Raw genomic sequence first — 21382 nt, forward strand, 5'->3', positions numbered from 1 at the left:
TTTTTTGCAACCTATCAGCGCAAGACAGAGCGGGGCAAAGAGAGGGAAGAGAGAGAGAGAGGAGAGAGAGAGAGATGGAACACAACATTGACTACCTAATTATGCATTTTATCATTTCAGTCACAAAGAGTGCCTCCCTTCTTAGTTGCCCGGCGTACTCGTGCAGCTGTCCTCCGCTGGCTTTAATGAGGAAGATAAAGAATAATCACGACCATGTTATATTTACATCTACCGACCACCAAATGACTTCCTTCTGCACGCACACGTACACACACCATATCCCAATCATGTTAAGTCCACGCAGTCAACATTCCTCATTCCTTCCGAGCGACAACAGAGAAATGATAAAAACCAATGCAGCTTGTTTGCGTCCGTCATTAAATTGTGCTGAAAAATTAGCCGACATGAGCTTAATAGCATGATACACATGAAGACGCATCCACTGTGCATGTGTTTCCACACTACTTCCGACAGTGCCCCCCTTTTCCTCTCCTATTGACTTTCCCCTCACGTCCCCAGCAGTCAAAGCTAAACAGATCTTGACTCCCGGTAGAGCTGTACTATCATGTTGCCAGTCTGTCCATCCATACATCTAACAAAAAAATATATATAATAAAGCTGGAGGCCCCCGAACCGTCTGATTCCCTAGGGATGTTGGAAAAAAAGAGAAAGTAACTGTAATCACAAGGAAGGATGAAGGAAGATAAGTGGGTGCAGAAGAGTGGAGGAGATGTACACTGCAGGGCTCTGACACCCATCATATGGAATCAGCAACTCGTGAGTTATGGGGGTTAAAAAGGGAAAGCGCTTTCTCCTCTCTCTGTGCCAGATGGGCTCTTGTGTGCTGGATTGAGGCTGCGGTGAGTGAGTGAGAAGGTGAATGAGTGAACACTCGGAGACCTTCTTGGCAGCCCCTCTCAGTCGACGGCAGAATCAAATGGCGCGGAGGAGAGGTTAGAGATTCCGGAGATGATTGGCCCGACTCGTCTGAGCTTCCATCAAGGACTGGCGATAAAGCCACTTCACAACCAGCGCGTGAAGGTGTTTCACCGTCACAGGCTGACATGAGAACAAATAACTAACAATCTCATGTTTGTCAGAAAAATGGGGAAATTTGCATGTGTGTATGGTGATGGGGAAGACATTGTCAGAGTTCTGATGTCGAAATGCTTGAAGTTGACAAAGTGTTTTTCCTGAGATCATTTCAAGGAAATGATCAGAAAACTGAAGAAGCAGTGTCTTCTTGTATATCTTTCGGAATTTCGTGCTGTAATTTTTCCTCAGTTTAATGACATCGTTGAGCAGGTTTTTGTCCAACGCGAGAACAAAAAGATACAAAACACTGACGACGAAAGTTTGACCCACTCCAAAAACACGTGGCTGCTGAATTTGATTTGATATTTTACCATTACTCTGTGCCAGCAGCAACCTGCAAGGCCGAGACTATGAGTAACTGCATATTTTTCATTCAATCACTTCTCATTTTTATTCCAAATTGTTGAAATTCATTTAATATTCTCAGTTTTTTCTTTTTGTATCAGTAAGCTGTACGTCCAGACGAACCAGAGCCGATAGCAGACATAACAGGGATCTAAATTGTAATAACATGAGATAACACAAATTTGCACAGTTTGTTCTGGCCACAGATTTGCAGATTATTTATGCTCACTAATCATGTAAACATGCATGTCAGTCAAGTGATATTATTGCATATTAATGCCAAATCGCACCATTGAGCTACTCTGAATGATTGGATTTCACGCCGTAGTAATCTGTGACCTCCCTAATTGAAGCAATGTTGACTTTGGAGCTCTTCGGTGTCCACTGATATGACACAACACTGTTTCAGGCTGTGTGTGATAAACAAGAGGGGGATTTGGGGCGTTCAAGGATCTAAAACTGCTGACTCCGTGCAGAACAGAGATAGCAGATTTGCCCTTCAGTTTTTTTTGCGTGGTTAATTGTCTCGGAAGCCTGGAAAGAAGGCAAGATTGACTATTTAATTTGTTTACCGTTTACTATGATTTCAACAGTATAAAACTAAGAAAGACTAAACAAAAAAAAAACATTAAGGATTGACTGTGTGTTTGAAATGTTTCAAATTGGTTCTGTTGACTTTATTATTTTCTTGGGCTGCTGTTTCAAAATGTATGAGTGGCATTCTGGGTCTGGCTGTGATGCATTTTAAGCCAATGTAGGCTGGATTTATATATGACACGTTTTTTTCTACTGAATTAATTAACTTTAATACTTTCATATATTATTTTTTTATTGATCGATCGATTGTATTGTTATGCACAAAAGTCAATAATGACTCCAATTCCAGTTCTTCTGGTCCGGTTCACGTGAGCGCGGCAGCAGTCTCAGGCCCACTCCAAACGCTCTCATTGGTTGATACGCGTGATGACACCCATCCTAAGACAGTACTGATCAACATCCCATCACTCCTGTGACCCATGGAGCAACAGACTTTCAAAATAATAATAATAAATTTAAAAAACTGTATTAATGCCAGATAAAATTATTGTCGGCATTAATTAATGCATGCGTTAACACGATAATAAAGCGATAACTTGCCATTATTTTAAAGTCAATATTTCATCATATGTTTTACTTTAACTTCATTTTTTACTGGTCAGGTCTGTTGCTGCAACAACAGCCCTCATACCAGTTAGAAACTCAAAGTATTTTTAATGGGAAAGTCAAGCCTCATACATCATGGTCACACTGTTGGGGTTAACAAGCAGTGCAAAAACACCTCAGTAACGGGTCATCAAGAAAAAAAAGCGAGATCTTATGCAACAATCACGACTACAGACTCACTTGACGTCCTCCTCCTGCTGTAAATTGTAGCTTCGACCCTGAGGGAGTCCACAGAAGCAGTAATTATTAATTAATTGTTCATAGCTCATAGCCTGGCGAACAGACATAGCTCCTTGGACATGCGTTCACAGCAGAGGAACTTTTCTCTTCCAATTAGACCAGCGAGGTGGAGAGGGCGACAGCACGGACCATCAACCACAACAGCACCCCGGTGAGCGGACTTGTGGGAAAACAGGGAGGACAGGCGGCAGGCGTTTAAAGGAAGACGCGGCGAGGTGCGCGGAGCCAAAAGGCTTCGCCTTCCTCCTCGCCGCTCTGCGTCTGCTGATGAGATTGGTGTCAAAGGATGAAGATATAAAGAGGGGGGACAAAAAAAATGACAGCGAATGGGAGAGAAGCTGCTTTTTTTTTTTTTTTTTTACGTTCACATGTGCTTCATGTGATTTATTTCACCTATGCGCTTTTATGCATAAGTGCACATATGTATATATATATATGTAATGTCTCAATTTGCGCGAGTAAAAGACAAGGTGGGAGTGAGTGACAGTTAAGCAGAGACATATTAGCTCTTGGTGATTTATAATGCTGAGATGTTAGGATGACTCTGATGGGCTTACCAAGTGATTGGTGTGCTGGCCTTGAAAAATCTCGCTCTATGAAGAGCCCTGTAATACTTCAACACAAGAGGCCCGATGGCTCATTTGAAAGGCAGACGCAGCACATGAAGTCAATCTACCAGGCCAACATCGCTCTTCATAACGCTTAGTACTGAGTTGATCTTTAGCTGAATGATTTGGAATTGAGCACGCAATCCAGCAAAAATTATATATACTTTTGTTTTTTTTGTTTTTTTCACCCCCTTCAGAATAAAACCAGCGGTGACTCACAGTTGCTTAGGTAACACAGACGTTCTGCTTCGGAATAAAAGCATGAAAAGAGCAGGAAAAAAGACACAAAGTGGCTGAAAGCTTCAGGTAAATGTAGGTAGGCTCTTTTAACCGGACTGCTTTTCATTCACATATGCTTATCAAGCACTTCTCAAGAGGAACTACACTGGCCTCTTTCTCATTGGGCCCGGATTAATTATAATAAAACACAGAGAGCAAGATGAACAACAATGGGGCATCAATAACCTCTGACGTTATCATCAACTCAGAACCTTGGAACACCTGGGTCCACTTCATCACCTTGCGCCTGTAGATTTATGAACGCATAGTGCAACGGGTTCCGGGCAGAAGGGATATGTGGATAATACAGCTTCATTAAGAGAGAGCATAACTGCTTGCCTGAATTCATTATGGCATCTGTATGAGCTATATCATCTGGGATATTAAATATTTACAGTCAATGTATGCATATGGAATTACTCCTGCGCACTCACATCCAGCGGACTACTTATTCATCTTTACCGCGTTAACGTCCACCATTCGGAGGGAAAAAAAGGAAATGGCAGCAATCTGTCGGAAAAATGACGGCGGGCATCAAAGTAAGACACGGACTACGCGTGAGTGAAAGGGAATTGTTTCAAATATCGAACTGTCAGAAATATACTGCGTCATTCAGTGTGTATATATATTATTGAAAGTCTTTAATGAGACATTTCATTTAAAAACAGGTCATTTTTTAAAGAGCTGTGAAAATGGATTTTCCTTATTGGAGAATTCAGCAGAGAGGGAGGCTACAGAGTAACATAATGCAAGGTTAATGGATGGAAAACTTACTGTAACTCTGCCACAAAATGAAAGCCAGAGCACGACACTTTGCATTATTTTTATGCTAATGCACAGCACTCGTCAGCCTTTTTACCCTACGGGGAAAACATGAACCATTCTTTGTATTATATTTCTGCTTGTCATACTGAAAAACACAAACCGGCTCAGTGTTTGTGTGTGTAATCCCACAAAGGAGCTGTTTTGATAGCAATCACTCTGGAGGGAGAGCTCTACATTAACGTTTCCAAAAATTGTGCCCAAAAAGTGCCCAAAAAAGAAGAAAGAAAGGAAAAAAAAAATGTACGTTTGGGACTTTAGTTTTCATTCTCTCTCATATTGTGGGAAGGTGTTTATTCATCATTCCCTGAACATCATGAAGATGTCCAGGGGATGGAATGAAAAAAAGGAGAGATCTGAAAGAGAAGTTTTTTTTTTCTTTCTTTTTTTCTGGGAGCCCTTGATGCTTTAAAACAAATAGGAGAAACACTGGTGTAGGGGAATATTGTCAAATTATGTACTTAGGCTGTATAAAGAATAAAAAGTCTACACACAAATTAAGGAACAGAATAAAAATAAATATATATTTTTTAATAGTATGAGGTACTATGAGGTACTAATGAAAAGCCCACTACTGGCTGAAATAGGCTAAAACCTATACATAGGTGATTACAACATAATTTAAACAAATTCAGGCCTTTAAACAATGTAACATAACTTGAGTACTTGGGGTTCCTGAAGTTCTTAAATTTAAAAAACGAGCAGTAAAAATGAAATCTTTAAATATCACTGCCTGGAAGCACAGCCAGATCTTTTCTAACACTTTATTCTCCAACCTAATTCACAAAGGGAACATAAAACATATTTCTTCCTTCCCAATTTTTTTTTTTTCAGCCTATACCATCAGTGTCTCATTAGCACAGTGACCTGAGCTGCTGCGGCAGATATAAGTAACATCTTTATTTATAGAACTAAAAAACTAAAATAAGTCCGTTGCAGCCGTGTTCAATTAGTTATTTTGTCTACTTTCTTACATTGCCTTGCCTTTTTTTGTTTTTGTTTTATCCTTCTGTCACCAAATAACTGCAGTTATTACAGTAGAAGTTATTTGGTGAATGCATCTCCCCAAATCACAGTGGACAGGATGCAGATAGATGATTCACACCTCCCATAATACAACACAGACGATAGCTCATTTAATGTTTATTCATCAAAACGCATGTCGAAAATATGTAATCATTCCCAAATTGGATATTTTTGATTTCTGGAAAAAAAGTGGAGAATGCAAAAGAGACACACAGGGAGAGATGTGCATCCTGGGTGTGATCGGTATATAATAAGTGCCATGTGATTTGTGTCCCGCTCCAGTTTAGAGGCTACAGCCTCCAAACCAGCACACCCAAGGAGAAGCAACCCACCTCAGGCTGCGGTTTCCCATCTGCCCGCCCTCTCCCCCCTCCTCTCCCTTTGACAAGGCCGCAGCCCGTGGTCATCAGTCTTCTGCATGTGTGTATGTGAAACAGAAAGAGAGAAAAAGGGCCAAGAAGAAGAGAAACTAGGGAGAAGACGTGACATTACAGATTCACCGCCGGACCATCTTTTCAAGTTCCGCTCCCTCTGGACAGCACTGCGGTAGTGGCTAACTTGCTAACTGGCTGCCGGAGCTGACATGACATGTTTCCCCAACAGGCCGCGGCCTCCTCCTCCCCTCCATGGATCAAATCAAACCAGTGGGCTGATGCAGTATGATTGGAGCTCTGGTACTGTTTAATAGCCCAGAGACTGAGCCTGACGCATACTGTTGTCTCTATCACTGCCTGATTCACTGGAACAATTTCTCATATGCAAGCTACCCCAAGGATATGCATCTAGCAGGACGGGGGTTTATAACTCGCAGTGCAGCTTTACAGATATGACAATGCAAGTTATGTGTCAGCAGTGGTGGGGAAAGTACTCAGAACCATTACTTAAGGAAAAGTAGAAATACATGATTAAACTTCAAAATGCTGCATTCAAAAGTATTGGCAGAAAGTTGTACTTAAAGTATCAAAAGTAGTACTTGTAGAAATGCTCCTTTTATGACTATCCATACATTTGCATACATTATGCATAATATGATACATATGCATGCATATATCATATTACAGTACATGCCTTTTATTACTGATGCATGAACGTGTAAGTTAGTAAGTATTCTACATACTGTTGGGGAGTTTTATGAATAAAATTACATCCTAAAAACCTTATTTTAACAAGTGAAAAAGTATTAATGATTAGTATTTGTACTTTTATTGCAAAAAATATTTTTAAAAAAAGAGACTGCAGCTCGAAACAAGAAACAATGACGCAGACTGCAGAAGAATTGGGGCAAATGAAACTGTTTTATTTTTACTGCACTGTCAGATTTTTGTTCACTTTTATTAAAGGAAATAATCATTTTAAAGCTGCAATAACTGATATTTTATAGTAACAAGGTGTCAAGTGACAATGTGAATACAACATGAGAAAGTGAAAGGGTGACCCAAATTTTCAGATCCCCCTCGGTTTTCAGCAAAATTTTTGGTTTTCCATCCCACACTCTACTGTTTTGGTTCACGCTCTCTGCTCAGTACCAGATTACAGACAGACACAGTTCAGAGACAATCTGATGAACATTGTGGAGCACTTGGCAGATGAAGAGCCAGATATTTCCCTCGGAGAAGATGAGTTTGGAGTTGGATGAGACCAAAAACAGAGCTAAAAGAGTATAAATATAGGACTACTGAACATTTGCCATAACTTCAAATGAATGATAGGGCTGCTCCTTAACTTCTGTGTAAATGAGCAGCTGTTTGCTAACAAGGTGACGATTTGTCAGTCTTCACAAACTTGTTTCAACTTTCCCGTAGTGGCCCAAAAGATACAATATTTGACATATGGACATACAGAAGTAAACTAGAAATACCTCAAAATGTACCTACAGTACTTAAAATAAATTACTTGTTTTCCCCACCAATATGTTAGTGTTACATTCTTTCTTTTTCACATGCAAGCCAGCATGCACACACTGTTCCATTTCCACAGGATTATCTGCAGACCTGAGTTTTTCAAAAGCGGTCACCTTTGAGGCTTTCATCAATGTCAGCATCCCCAGCAAAAGGAGACCAAATACAAACACATTCACCTCAGGCAGGGACTCCCCACTGAGCTATCATCGCCACAACCAGTGACCCTCGACAAGCTCCTCTAAGTCTCTAGAGTTGCCCCCTTCGGCAGCTCTGTCACTCTCTCCTGCAGCCAAGCACGAGTCGGCAACTCTCCCCTTCTCTCTAATAGTCTCTCTCGGTCTCTCACCCTCCTAATAAGAATCAATATCAGCTCTCTTAAAAGTCATCAAGCACAGAGGTAAAAAGGCTCAAGAGCATGAAATTGCAGATGGGAGAGGGGGTACTTATGCAACACTAGGCTGTGATATAGGCCTCAGATGGGTAGAGCTACCGAAGGCGTACAGTAGAGAGAGAGAGCAATGACTGTTGAGTAAGAGTGTGAGTGGGAGAGAGAGAAAGGGGAGAAAGGTAAAGCACAGGAGGAACAAATAAGAAATGGAGAAAGAGAAGGGGTCAGAGACAGCAGAGATTCGGTTCTTGAAGGTTTCTCACAAACTCGAGAGTATCAAACAGCTCAGCTACGGAAACCATATCATGTCAACGGCTTATCACCCATTTTCACCTCCTCCAAAGCTACAAACGCTCACGGAGCAACTGGAAGATGGGAAATGCACAAGAACAAAGAGCTGACTCTTCAGGATCAACGGCACTACAGAGCTCTCTCTGTTTTCATTACCACATACTGTCCTGTTCTGGAAGCCAGGTGAGTCCGCTGATGGAGCTATGGATTATCCTGGATAGATGGCATGCAGAGTCTGAAGCATGAAGGACACCGATCGTGTCAGCCAAGGCGAAGGCGTATTACAACAGAGAGCAGACCTCAAGGACTCAAGTAGATTAAAACTGATTGAAATCCCATTTGTGGCGTTTGGGGTCTTTTATGTCAGCTTTCTCTCTCTCTTGAAACGTCCCCAAAGTAAGCCAAGCCTGAGTCTGAATAAACAAATAAGATTGCATTTGCGGAGACAAACATCTCAGATTTGCATGGCAATAATAGCAAGCTGTGGGATTTTGTAATATGAACAGCAATAAAGGTGTGTGTGTGTGTGTGTGTTTGATAGGAAGTAATGTGACAATATTGGAGGAAATCGTAAATTACAATCTGATGTAGAAAAATGTGCACACACAAGTTCCTCTGTGTACATAGAGTGCATATGTTAAGTCCTTAAATTGATGAAATATTAAACTTTTAACACTGTATTATACACAGTTGTGTCATCTTTGTCTGCAAATATAGAATAGCTGCTGAATATATCTTAAATAAGTATTTCACCTACACTCATCCATTTCATGCTTGCTGGTTACGGAACGACAGCGAGGGGAAGAGGCTTTTGTTCTTTGAGTTTATCCTCAAGACAGCTCTTCTCTTCACCCAGGGTGGTACACTCCCTGGAAGGAGGCACTGTCTTTAAATCTAAACCCAGGGAAAGTAAAAAAGAAAGTCTCCCATTGCAGTTGTGACATGAATGGCTACATGTTCCCCAGCCCAGAGGTGGGTATACGCCGTAGAACTGCATATATACACCACTACATTGCTGATCATGGCATATCAGTACATGCATTGTCAAATATATATCTCTGGTTTTGTAGATTTTTAAATATATCCTCACACATTATTCATTTCAGATCCACTAGTGGCCAAAGCTGGACAGGAGGTCAGTTCATTGTAAGGATAACATACTGATAGTAATCCTGCTTACATTCACACCTATGACTGATCTCTAGAACAGACTACAGTCGGCCTGTACATCTTTGAATTGTGGGAGTGAAGGCTAACCCAACAGTCACAACATCGAGCAACAATTCCAGTGACCGTGAAGTGAAGCCTATAAAGTGCCAAAAAACTGCAGTTCCTCAAACGTCCACTTGACACTGGCTACAGAACGAGTCATTCTCCATAAGTCTCCATGTTAAAATGTCCAACTTCACAGCAGAAATAAACATGTTTACAGCCTCCTACAAAGAAAAAACAGTTTTGGTCTCTATGGCTAATTTTCGCGTTCATGACAACTGTACTTGCTGAAATTATATTAAGGTTATGGAGAAGTAACAGTGTGGCCACTTTGACTGACAAGTGAGTGTCGTTACAGATGACTTTGAGCACCCAGGCTTCATTCAACCCGTCTCAGGTCCGCCGATGATCCACATTTTTGCTGATTTTTCGATTAGCCGTGAGACGGAAGGGGCAGGACAGTCAACATGGTGATTTTGAGCTTCAGAACGGCTCTTCAGAAACCTACGGGTGACGTCACGTATACGCCGTCCATTCTTTATACTCTCAGGGCTCCACAGAGGTCAAAATTTATTTCTCCTCGCTGACAGCAGCAGTGAAAATAACCACATAAACCACTGACAGATTCTTCAACATAAAATATTTATTGGAAAATGTTGCTGTATGTAAAATAAAACTGCCTATGAGATTTTGTATTTTTTTAATGTAATGTTAATGGAAGGTGAAGATATTCAGTAATTAAAAGCAATTAAAAATCCAAAAATACACTAATAAATGACTTCAATTCATCCTAACAACGATACTTCTGTCCGAATGACCATATGAAGACTCTCTGCCTTGGACATTTTGTTATTGTGCGTCAAACAGCCATAGTGGGACGACCTCAGAGAAGATAAAAGTCTTGGCACAAACTTTGACTGCATTAAATATCAGATTAAAAGCTTTTATGTTCTCCATCACCATTTTTCACCTTCATCTGTTTTAGCTCTTTCATTTCTTTGAAATGGTTTTTAACATTTTGATTTTCCTTCGTGTCATTTGGAAATGCTTTTGTGTATGAAATACAGTATATACAGTTAATTTTTCTATTGACCAAACAATAGTATATGACGTTTATTTTTTGGTCTGGTAGTTGGTCGTACAGCTGATAAGCCTCAGCTCGCTTCAGAAAACAGACGAGTATCTAGCCTACGTGAAATGCCACAGTGCGCCATGGAGCCCACGTTGTGACAAATACCTCCTGATAATATCTGGATACTGTGGATTTAAGCAACATCTATACAACTTGTTCACTGGCAAAAGAGGCAGAAAAGTGACTCCACAGTGCAGGTGGGCATGCAGTCATGTCTACAAGATCAGATTTTTTCTTTCTAGGACTCAGATGAAGTGCACAAATCTCACTGTGAAGCAGTTTGGCCAAAGGAAGAAATTGAATTTGGCGAAAGGTCAAATCTTCAATATCGTTCATCTGCGCCTGCCACACAAATAGATATAAGCCTCTGTCTGCTTACACGTGGTGGAAAGGCTTCTCCCCATATGATCAGCAGGAAAAATCTGTCACACAGCGCACAGAGGACAGACAGCTCCTCCAATTCGAAAGACGCAACTGTGAAGCCACGGTTGAACTCGGGAGAAAAACAAGACATCCAAAGGTACGGTTCACTGCAGGTCTTTCCTAACTAACAGAGCTGTTTATCCTGCCTTCACCTGTGCACTTAACCTCGCCTCCCTCCACAGGGTAGCGGCCACATCATGTGAGAGAAAGACTCGGTGACAGGCGCCCTAAGAGGCTGTGGGACGACAATGAAGATGTCACAAAGAGATGTAAGAAAAAAACAAAAAAAACATTGTACAGCCACATCCTTGAAATTCATTGTGCTGTCATGGAGGCAGAACGGTGACCAGAGAAATGGCTCAAGCCTCTTCCCCATTAGATGTGTAGGGAATACGGGAAGCCAGGGCAAGCCTTGCTGTCCTGTGATTTTGAATCTTGTAATAAAAATTAAATTAAGTCCTTTATGGAAACAATATTTACATTTTGGAAGGAAAATATATATTTGTACACCTGCAGTCAGGCGTGTAGGAGATTGTATCCAAGTAAAAAAAAAGTTTACTTATGCTAAATTCAATTATATACTTAAGTAAAAATTCAATTAAGTTGTTTAAATCTAGTAGAAATAACTTGTGTCGGGGCAAAGAAATTAAATTTGTTTTCAAAAAATCAATTTAGTGAATGTTTCATATGTCTTCTGGGTGAAAATGTGTGTGTGGGAAATTATTATTTATTTATACATTTTTTGCCCAAGAAACAACATCTGTGACTGAAGTGAAGCCTATGTGGAAGTGCCAAAAACTGCAGATCCTGGAACCACCACTTGAGGCTGGCTACAGAACAAGTCAATTACAATAAGCCCCCATGTGTAAATGTCCAACTTCACAGCAGAAATAAACATGTTTACAGCCTGGAACAAAAAACAGTTTTTCTCTATAGCTAATTTCACTGTTCATGACAACTGTACTGAGGGTGAATTTCTTTTTATTTTGCCTGCTCAAATTATATTAGGGCTTAAAGTTATGCATAATTAACAAGAGAATTTAGAAAGAATTAATCAGTTTTCAAAATAGGTGCAGCTCATTTTCTGTCATTCAATTAACTGATTAATTGACAAATCGTTTAAGCTCTATATAAAAATAATAATACAAACACACTATAACTGTGCTGAAATGGACACTATTCCACAAATAGTGTCAGTATTCCATGAAAAATAAGCCCATCTGTTGGTTGGGGATTTAGAAACCCCCCTGCAGCCACTTTTTAAAATGATTCAACTGTAAATTGATTCGTCACAGGCTTTGCTAACCTCACAAAGACGGGCCTGTGATCCACTTTGCTCCACATTGTAGATTTATCCACCTTAAGCTCCTACTTAAAAACCGAAAAACCCTAGCTGCCCTGTGACTGATGACATGATTCAACCTTTTGATATGGCTAAATTTTACACTAATTTCCTTCATGTGCTTCAGCACCAACACAGTTCAATGTAAAAATCTGATAAGTCTCAGGAAAAAAAGTGCTCATGTTTGAGTGGTTTTCACTGAAGTGTCCCTTTTTAAAAGGAAGCAAGTTAAGCCGGGATCTCCCCCGTCTCTCCTCCTCTTACCGTCCACACAGGCAGGTCTGGCTCTTGTAGTTCCAGCGATCTGGCCCTTCTTACAGGCACAGCGGGCTGTCTGCCTGGCGATGGTCCGCCGTGGTTGGCTGCTGTCCCTGTCCAGCGTCACAATCTCACATGTCCCCGCTGCCAGCTGGCCTGGAAATGACATTGCACCACAGAATGTGAGGTCAGAGAGATGAAATCATAAACAAGGCGAAATAAACTAGTCTGTCTCTTTCGTTAAATTTCTATTCCCTCACATGTTCAAGCGGTGTAGCTCTGTTATTTTTCCATTATCCTTTGTGGCTCAGTTGGCAGGGCACAGCACAAACATGACGAGTTTAAGGGAGTGAGTCTCACTGGAACCACTAACACAAGTGCATGTACTTTAGTTTTGCAAGACTTTAATACATGGCAAGTTGTCACATCAGTAATTTGTGTCTATTTTGAGTGCTAAATGTCTTTTTGTTTTTGGAACAAGTGAAAAAAAAAACGCCACTGTGATCAACGGATTACTAGAAATGAATTATCCTCATGCTTTTTATTAGTATTTGTTATTGTGCATTGTGAAACACAATATAAGCACCATGTCAATGCTAGTTACCAAGCATTTACAACAATCAACAACATTAGCTGTGTAGCAAGCCTATGACAACATAACTCTTGAGTGTATTGAACTGTTTTATCATTCATGAATTCAACTTTACTTTTATGGAAGTATAATTTTGCTACGTAGTCTCACTTTAATGGTTGAAGACGTGAAAAGCAATGTGATGTTTTTTTGTTGTTTTTTTAAATGCTTCAGTTGAACTGACTTTAACCACATTGGATATGCACAGAGGATACCGTTTGGAATGTTACACTGACATGTCACAAGAGACGTGTTTTTTTTTTTTTAGGTTTGACAGATCCAGATCGAGACCCCAGTGGAATTGCTCAGGAGCCAACAGATGAACACTGCGGTGGTACAGAGGGACTCATAGATGTAACTGCATGTGGGAAGACTTTTAAAGACAATGGTGAAGAAATCACTTTTACATTCCAGCTACCTAAAGACTACCCACAAGCTATTTCACATTAAGGGCCACATCGTATCAGCACACCTCTTTGAAGGTAATGTACCCATTAGCCATGAATGAAATGCATGAATACTGATGAACTTTGTAATTGGTGCCAAGCCAAACCTCCCTCCATCCCCCCCATCTTACACACACACATCTTCCATGTATTCAATCAGGTGACCCTTGGCCTTATAGCCGGGGCCCTTGCTGCTCGCAAATTAACCTTTGTCTGTGTGTGGAGGCCCTGGGGTGCCATCCTGGAGAGGCTTATCAGGATCTAATTGTGATTGGCAACAGGATGGAAGTTGTGATTAAATTCTGGACTTGAGTCCCGAACACTTGGGTGGCTGGCTTAATGAACTGAGCTGCGAGGGGTCACACCCAGGGTAATGGGGATCTATCAGGATTCATCCACACAGTGGTACCTGTGGTGACTATGGCCACAGACAGAGAAAATGTCCCAGTGCATAGAGTGTGTATTTTAAATATGTGTCTGTATTTAAATACATGCCCTTCTTTACCATAATGTATCTTTTTGGGAAAATAAATTGAAATCTTCGATTTCAGCGAGCAGCACGCGTCAATTTACACAGACCACCTCGAACGAGCGGAAGCCAGGCACAGAAAAAGCAAAGAGAATTTGGTGGATTTTCAAAATAAAATACCCCGTAAAAACAGACAAAAGTGAAACTAATTAACTACGTAGCATATTTACACATGTAGAAGCATCTTTAAAAGAACATACACCGGAAAAATGAGCAAATCTGTTGGGCTAAATGCTCGCTTCTGAAACACTACGCCAGAGACGTGTGCAGTGGGGTTTCGGCTTAAGGTGGAGTAGTTGAGCGCAGATCCACTGAGCTTTCAGCATCGTTAGAAGTTAATATAAAATTGTGTATTGTTCGATTCATAGTGCGTAGCGAACCGAGACCACTGTATCAAACGGTTCAGTACAGATACATGTATTGTTGCACCCCTGATTTTATTGCTTCCATGCCACCCAATTTTTCTACTTCCTCACGAATAGATGTACTGACACACGTGCATGCATATCATTAAATCTCTAACCACAGCTAAACCATGTGTTATGTTTGAGACCGCTTATGAGACCGCCATCTCGAGCTCTACTGTAGCGTGACTACTCTACCAGTAGTACCAGTAGTCATACATGAGTGGTATATGCGTGGGTCTATAAATACAACTGTGAGAAGAGAGAAGAGAGGAAGGTGATTACAAATGTGCAGAAAGATCGTAACACTAAATTATATTGCTCAAAAATGCAACGGCAACAAAATCCAATCTGTCACGTCTTTTGCACTTGAGAGATCAAGACCAAAACCCCTTTTTCACGTCTCTCCTCCTCTTCCTCTGTCTTTCTTTTTTCACATCGCTCGCTCTTTTCTCCTTCATGCCTTCTTCACTTAACTCCCTTTCCCTCTTTTGTCTTCTCCGGGTGATGCCGGATGACGACTTGTCATGTAAGCTCCTCCGTGTGTGTGTGTGTGTGAGTTTATTTCCTGCATCCTACCCCACCCACCATCTCTGCAGATCACCTCATTGCTACCTTCTTCCTGCTTCCTCTCTGTGTCAGTTCCTTCTCTTTCATTGCAAGAAGCCGTACAGAGGGTTTCTTTCTGTCTTATATAATCGCACGGATCACTGTGGTGCTGAGGTACCATGTGTGAAGTCAGCTAGCTCAACGACTGCGGCTGATCTGATGTCGCAATGCTCTATTGTTTGTTTTTTTTCTCTCTCTCTTTCTTTCTTGAGCCAGTGGAGCTCATTAATTGCCTACATTTCATCAACCAGGGGCCTTTCTTTTACTGTCACAGCTGTAGCTGCTGGGAAACTGAATTAATTGAATTCTCATGTCGTTGTCTTGTTGTCATTGTCTTCTATACAGCTGCACTGACTTCTTTATGAGAACAATAAAGTGTATTCTCTTTCTTTTTTTCAAACCCAGTATAAAAATAAAATAATTGTGCTATGCCTCATGAAATATTTCAGTGGCAACATCTGTGCTGGCATTATGTATATAGTTCCTTAACGACAATAGGATTGTGGTATGAGTCTACAGTCATGCAAAGTGCTCTGCAAGGCTGAACTTGTTGTTGTTGCTCACAGTGATGATGTTATCATGCAGATGTTTAGCAGGTATAATATTTACTATGTGCTTTTTCAGGTATTTAGTCACAAGAAAAGTGTTAGGTAAAACCTGCACCTGATATTGTTAGATGAAAAACTATGGGGTGACCAAAGTTATAACAATGGAATTGAGTGGAAATTAATGTCTGTACCAAATAACTAATGAATGAACAACAATGAGAAATTTGACACAAACCCACAAATGTCAACCTTAGGCTGGTGCCAGAGGAAAGGGGTTGGAGGATCACCAAAAATGTTCAGGACGCATCCCCAGAAGACCATGAATATATGAGAAAAATAAATAAATTGGTACCAAATCCTTCAGATTATGTTGAGATCTTTCACTGGGTAAATGAAAACTGTGACTTGCTGGTGGTTTTAAAGGAAATGTCTCATATTTCAATTATCAAAACACTTTAGTCTAGACCAAAGTGGTAGACCAACTGATCAACCAACCAACAGACCCCTATCTATCCCTTTAGCCATAAAGCTAGAAAGAAAAAAAAGCTAGTACTAAACACGTATCAGCGTGTATTGAGTTTATCTAGTCTTGACTCTTAACTCGAGGTCCCCACACAGAACAAACTAGGCCCTTCCAATGTTTATTTGGGGTGTTTTTTTCCCCCATCATCTTAAATACTCAAGAGTATTAGAGTTTTAAAAAGTTGGTCTCAGTTGCAAGCATATATCCAAATATTTTGCGAGAGAACTTGAAGACAAGCTGGTCTCAGTCCTCCAATAAAGCAGGAGCCGACTCCATTTCTTCTTTTCTTTAACAAATTGCTTCAAGCGTCCCCGTGGCTCAGCTTCCAGAGCGCAGTGCCAGCCATACCACACAGATTGCCAATCTTAAACACAGCAAAACTAAACAAACAAAGCAAAACTCAGCAGAACCAAAACGCCGAAAGAAAGAAAGTATTCCTATTGTTGTCGGGCTGGAGGGGAGATTAGAAAAGGTATGAAAATACTGCAGGATTGGCAGCTCAAACAAGGCAGTTTCTAGAAAGCATGGCTATTTTGTCCAAACAATTCTGTATCTTTACTCAGGATTAAAATTAAAATTTTATATATATATATGTTTTTTTTTTTTATATGATATGCAAGATGTGGTACAATCTCTTCACACTCGTCCTAAAAAGAAATTGGAGTGTGAAGAGAGGAAACAGTAATCCTGTTTCCTGGAATAGCCTCATGAATAGTGGGAAAAAATCTAAAACTGGCAGGTGTCCTCAGAAACAAACCCAAAGCTTGTACCAGTAGCGCTATGATTTATCATCACCCTTATCAGCTTCTGTTGTCGAGCAGTTGTCAGCTTGGCCAGCCAAATGGCTGATTAAAATGTATGTGTGGCCACCCTAGAGTGAAATGAAAGCTCTGACTGTGGCAGAAGATGGATTCATGTGGCAGAGCGTACGGCTTAATACAACGTAATGTTATTGACATGCTCCTATGGTTTATTATTTCTCCTCCCGCTTCTCAGCACATTACGATTGCTCTGCCGCACGCAGACATTTGACAAATGTCCAAGCACGACTAAGACATGACTTTTTTTTTTCCTCTTCTACCCTTTGTATCTTTTGCCCAGATGAGATCATCATTTTTTTTGTTCAAGAGGCTGTATTTCATCCAATTTTAGAAGAATTATTCTTGTTATTGCTGTTTAAGAGATCCCCAAATAACTAAAAGCTGCTTCTTAAAGACTCAATCAGCTGAATATATTTTAAAATATTCAGAGTTTGTAGGTATAGATTTTTTATTTTGTCCTCTCAAAATCTGCAGTGTGCTAGGACTCATGCCGGGATTGCGTACTGTGCTGCACAAGAAACATTCCAAAAGTAACATTTCCAAAGTATTTCTGAGTGTCCTGAATTCGACACAAAAATGCATTCTGCCATGAAATTTACTGAAGACACTCAAGTGCGGCGGAACAGAATGACTTTTTAATTAGGCCTCATTTTTACAGCCATACTTGTAGCAGCATACAAGAAAGATGAGGGCTCCTATCCAAAAAATAAGCAAAGAAATGTTTGCTGATGGTAAATCAACCGCAGGTCTTAAAGCAGTAAATTACAGCCTGTTTATTTCACTCTGAGTGGGAGTAATATATTTGCTTTGAGCTGAAACTGGCTGTGTAATAAGGTGTTAATTCTTTATACAGGTTTTGATCAGTTTTCTTTTTAAAAATGTTAGTTTTAGTCACATTTTATACATATGGCTATTTTTAGTTTTGTTATATGAGGTTATCATTGTTTTAGTCGACAACGATATAAGACATTTCAGTTCAGAGCAAAAAAACAACAACAGAATTATGTCCTTTATTTATTTATTTTCTGTGTCCTAAGTATTAAAAACAAGGCTACAGGGTTTATTTTGAGTGTGTTAGCTAAAACGATTATTGCTAAACTGTTCCTAAGAGAACATTTAGGGGGGGAGATGTAGAAACCCGCCATCTTGCACTGGCCTATAGCCTATAAACATTTAAATTTAAACTGTATTGCTCTTGGTAATGGTATGTTAATGTTATTCATTGCGTGCATTATTGTTTTGTTTTAGTCTTGTTTTTGTCCTTGGGAAAAAAAAGGTCTACTAAAAGGTCTGCTTGTGGATTATGTAAGAAAATATTGATGGAAAACGCCAACACTCTTCAAAATGCTTCATCAAATCTTAATTTCTGAAAGATTTGAGAGTGCATGGATTGGGGGGGACAAAAACATACTAACAGCCATGGTGGACTGTGCTGTGCTTCTTACATTCAGCCAATGTAGTCTAAGTCAACAAGTGACATCGGCATCCTTAAAGCACTGGTCTCACTAGCAGGGCTGAAAATATGCAGTGTAAGGTGAGTGTAACATTAAATGCTGAAATATAACGATTTGTGTATTAAGCAAACAATGCTGTCATGGCACCTCTGAGCAGGCAATTGACTCTATGTGTGTGTGTGTGTGTTTGGCTGTGAAACAATATGAAATAAAAGGATGCCCCACACAGACATGCTCTTTTCTAGACATCAAAACGATGCGTGTAATGGCTAAAGCCTTGCAAACAAAACATTTCTTTTCCACATATTCTCCACTTAACCCAGAAACACTACATAGCAGGCAGCTTGATGCATTTGGAAACTAGAATCACATCTGTTCTGCTGGAGACAGAAGTGTGTATATACTGTACGTGTGTGTGTGTGTGTGTGTGTGTGTCATTGCCAGGCTAAAAATGCTATATCACACCAGCACGCTACAGCTGTTCGGAATGAGAGAGGAGAGTCCGGAGCCAAGACTGGGAGTCTAAAAATCCCATTTTGGATCCAAACGCTGCTTTAGTGGAACCTTGATGTCATCCCTCTACCCTGAGGCCTAGCGAGCTAGTTTTTAAATGAATCCTTTTAACAAGCTTTATCAGAAGCTGGAAGAGCTAGCTGAACAGCATGTGGTGTGACGGGAAGGAGAGCGAACGGGGCGGGCAAATTACTACTTTAGGTAAAAGAGCAGTCGGATGATGTAGGGCCTGAATGAAATCTCCAAAACGACCTGCACTTGATCAAAAGGTGAGTGAAGTCCAGAAACAATGAAGCCAGACACTTACTTAGACTTCATTTTATTTGGAGGAAGAACCTTGACGATCAATGAAGGCAGTTTGAAGTGCGTACAGTATGTCCTTGATTCGTACAGGTTTGGGATGAATAGAATTGATTTAAATACAGCAGGTTATAACAGGAGGGTGCGTTTCTGGCAATATCCACATCTAGTTTTGACTTTCTTGGAGATGTTCTTATTTGCTTTTTTGCTAAATTAAATGAGAAGATTGCCACTTTCTTGTTGTCTGCTTAATCTGAAGCTTTTTAACTGAGCTATCAAAGCAACTGGATAGAGCGGTACTCACCGAGCCTGGCTGTGAGAAAAAACAAACAATTCAGATATAATGTGGAGGCTGTCTCTACATGCATCTTGAGTGATTACTTGAGATCAGATCTCACTTCCCTCGCTTTCCATGCAGTTAAACATGTAGTCTACTGTACCTCATTTCCATTTGTAAAGACCGAACGCATTGTTGTTTTTAACATGGAGACAAATGGACAGGTAAAAAAAAGATAACTTAATGATATGTCAAATTCACAAGAAGGCTCAAATAGGAGTTTGTCATAGACAGCATTTCACAAAGTTTACAAAGATTCCCAACAACTCACAAGACTGTATGATTTCTTGGGCATGGGCAATGAAGAAGTCCCAACTATAGGTTTTCTATCAATAAAATATTGTCTTCTTACATGAATATAATGTAAATGGTGAAATCAGTTGAAAGCATGTACAGTAAATGGTTGAAACAGTGTGTTCAAACATCTTACTGCCAACTATCAGGGTAACACGGATTAGACACTGGCGAGCAAACTGACGTTGATGTTCTTTTACAAAGAAAGAAAAGAAAAAGATGGAAAATTAGGAATATTATATTCCATGTATGTCAATAGATGCTCTTAAATGTTACATACTGGACCTTAAAGGGTAAAGTTTGATGGTAAAATCAGTTGAAACAGATAGTGTGTTCACAAACACCTGCTGCCCAAACACAGAGAACGGCCCTTCAACGTGGCCCAAGACACATTGCATACACACTGCTAAAAGAACGTGACCCAGATCGCCTTGAATGTGTTCTGAGCGATGTGATCGGAGTGGTCTTGGGGGTATTCACACCTGTACTCAGAGCTGTCTACTCGTGATTGAATCAGCCAAGACACATGTTAGTGCCACATGTGTATTTTAGTACCTTCAAATAGAACCCAGCTAACTGTATCCACATGTTTTCAGTCTTTAGGCTAAACTAACCGGCTGCTGGCTCCAGCTTCACACCGAACTGACAGATATGAGAGTGATATTGATCGAATCATTTAACCGTCTTACAAGAAAGCCAAGTCTTCCCAGATGTAAAGCTATCCCTTTTAAAACATAAACAACTTCTTCTTGGCTTGAAGAAGCCAATACGCTGGGAAAATAGTGATGAAATGAAAAGCTACAGATAATGTCCCACGATCTTGTGTCATGCAGTAGATTGCCGTTAGAAAGAATTGAACTCCATTCAAACTGCCTGGGCTTACAGTAGACATTCATTTCTCCTCCCAACACTGATAGAGTGACCAAAAACTCATCATAAAGCCAGCCTTGAAATTATTAATACCCTGCCTATGCTGCCATGAGTCAGAGAAAGTTCTAGAGACAATTCTCATTGGGAGCACTCTCTCATCATGACGACGGAGAGAGAGTCAGAGAGAGAGAGAGCTGTGGTCTGGCTGATCTATTTTGGGTGAAGCAAGCTTGTCTGAGCGCTTCGCTTGTTTTGTGGAGCCACTCTGAAAAAAAGTGATTTGATTTTCCTTTTCTGCCATTTCACCCCCCCCTCCCTCTAAAATGCTTGGGCAAGCAGCATTTACACAGAAGCACTAACACACACACACACACACACACACACACACTAAAACCTAAACACATGCACTAATGCGGCATATAAATGCCAAATATAACCACAAGATAGACCTCTCTCACTCCGTCTCGCACACACACAGACGCACACACACCTAGTTAAGTGCATGTTGCCATGCAACCACAGCTACAACGAAACTTCT

At 40.4% G+C, this 21382-nt stretch overlaps 1 protein-coding gene across 2 annotated transcripts in view; it reads right to left on the minus strand.

Moving 5' to 3' along the window:
• The window catches only part of tafa5 (TAFA chemokine like family member 5), a 145573-nt gene that overhangs the window by 51161 nt on the left and 73030 nt on the right, over nt 1-21382 (minus strand). For both annotated transcript variants that reach the window (XM_019278935.2, XM_010740459.3), the window contains exon 2: nt 12572-12721. In XM_019278935.2, the coding sequence (XP_019134480.1) occupies nt 12572-12721 (150 nt within the window). The remainder of the gene's footprint in view (nt 1-12571; nt 12722-21382) is intronic.

Source organism: Larimichthys crocea, chromosome XX (assembly GCF_000972845.2).
Source record: "Larimichthys crocea isolate SSNF chromosome XX, L_crocea_2.0, whole genome shotgun sequence".
NCBI classification, from domain to species: domain Eukaryota; kingdom Metazoa; phylum Chordata; class Actinopteri; family Sciaenidae; genus Larimichthys; species Larimichthys crocea.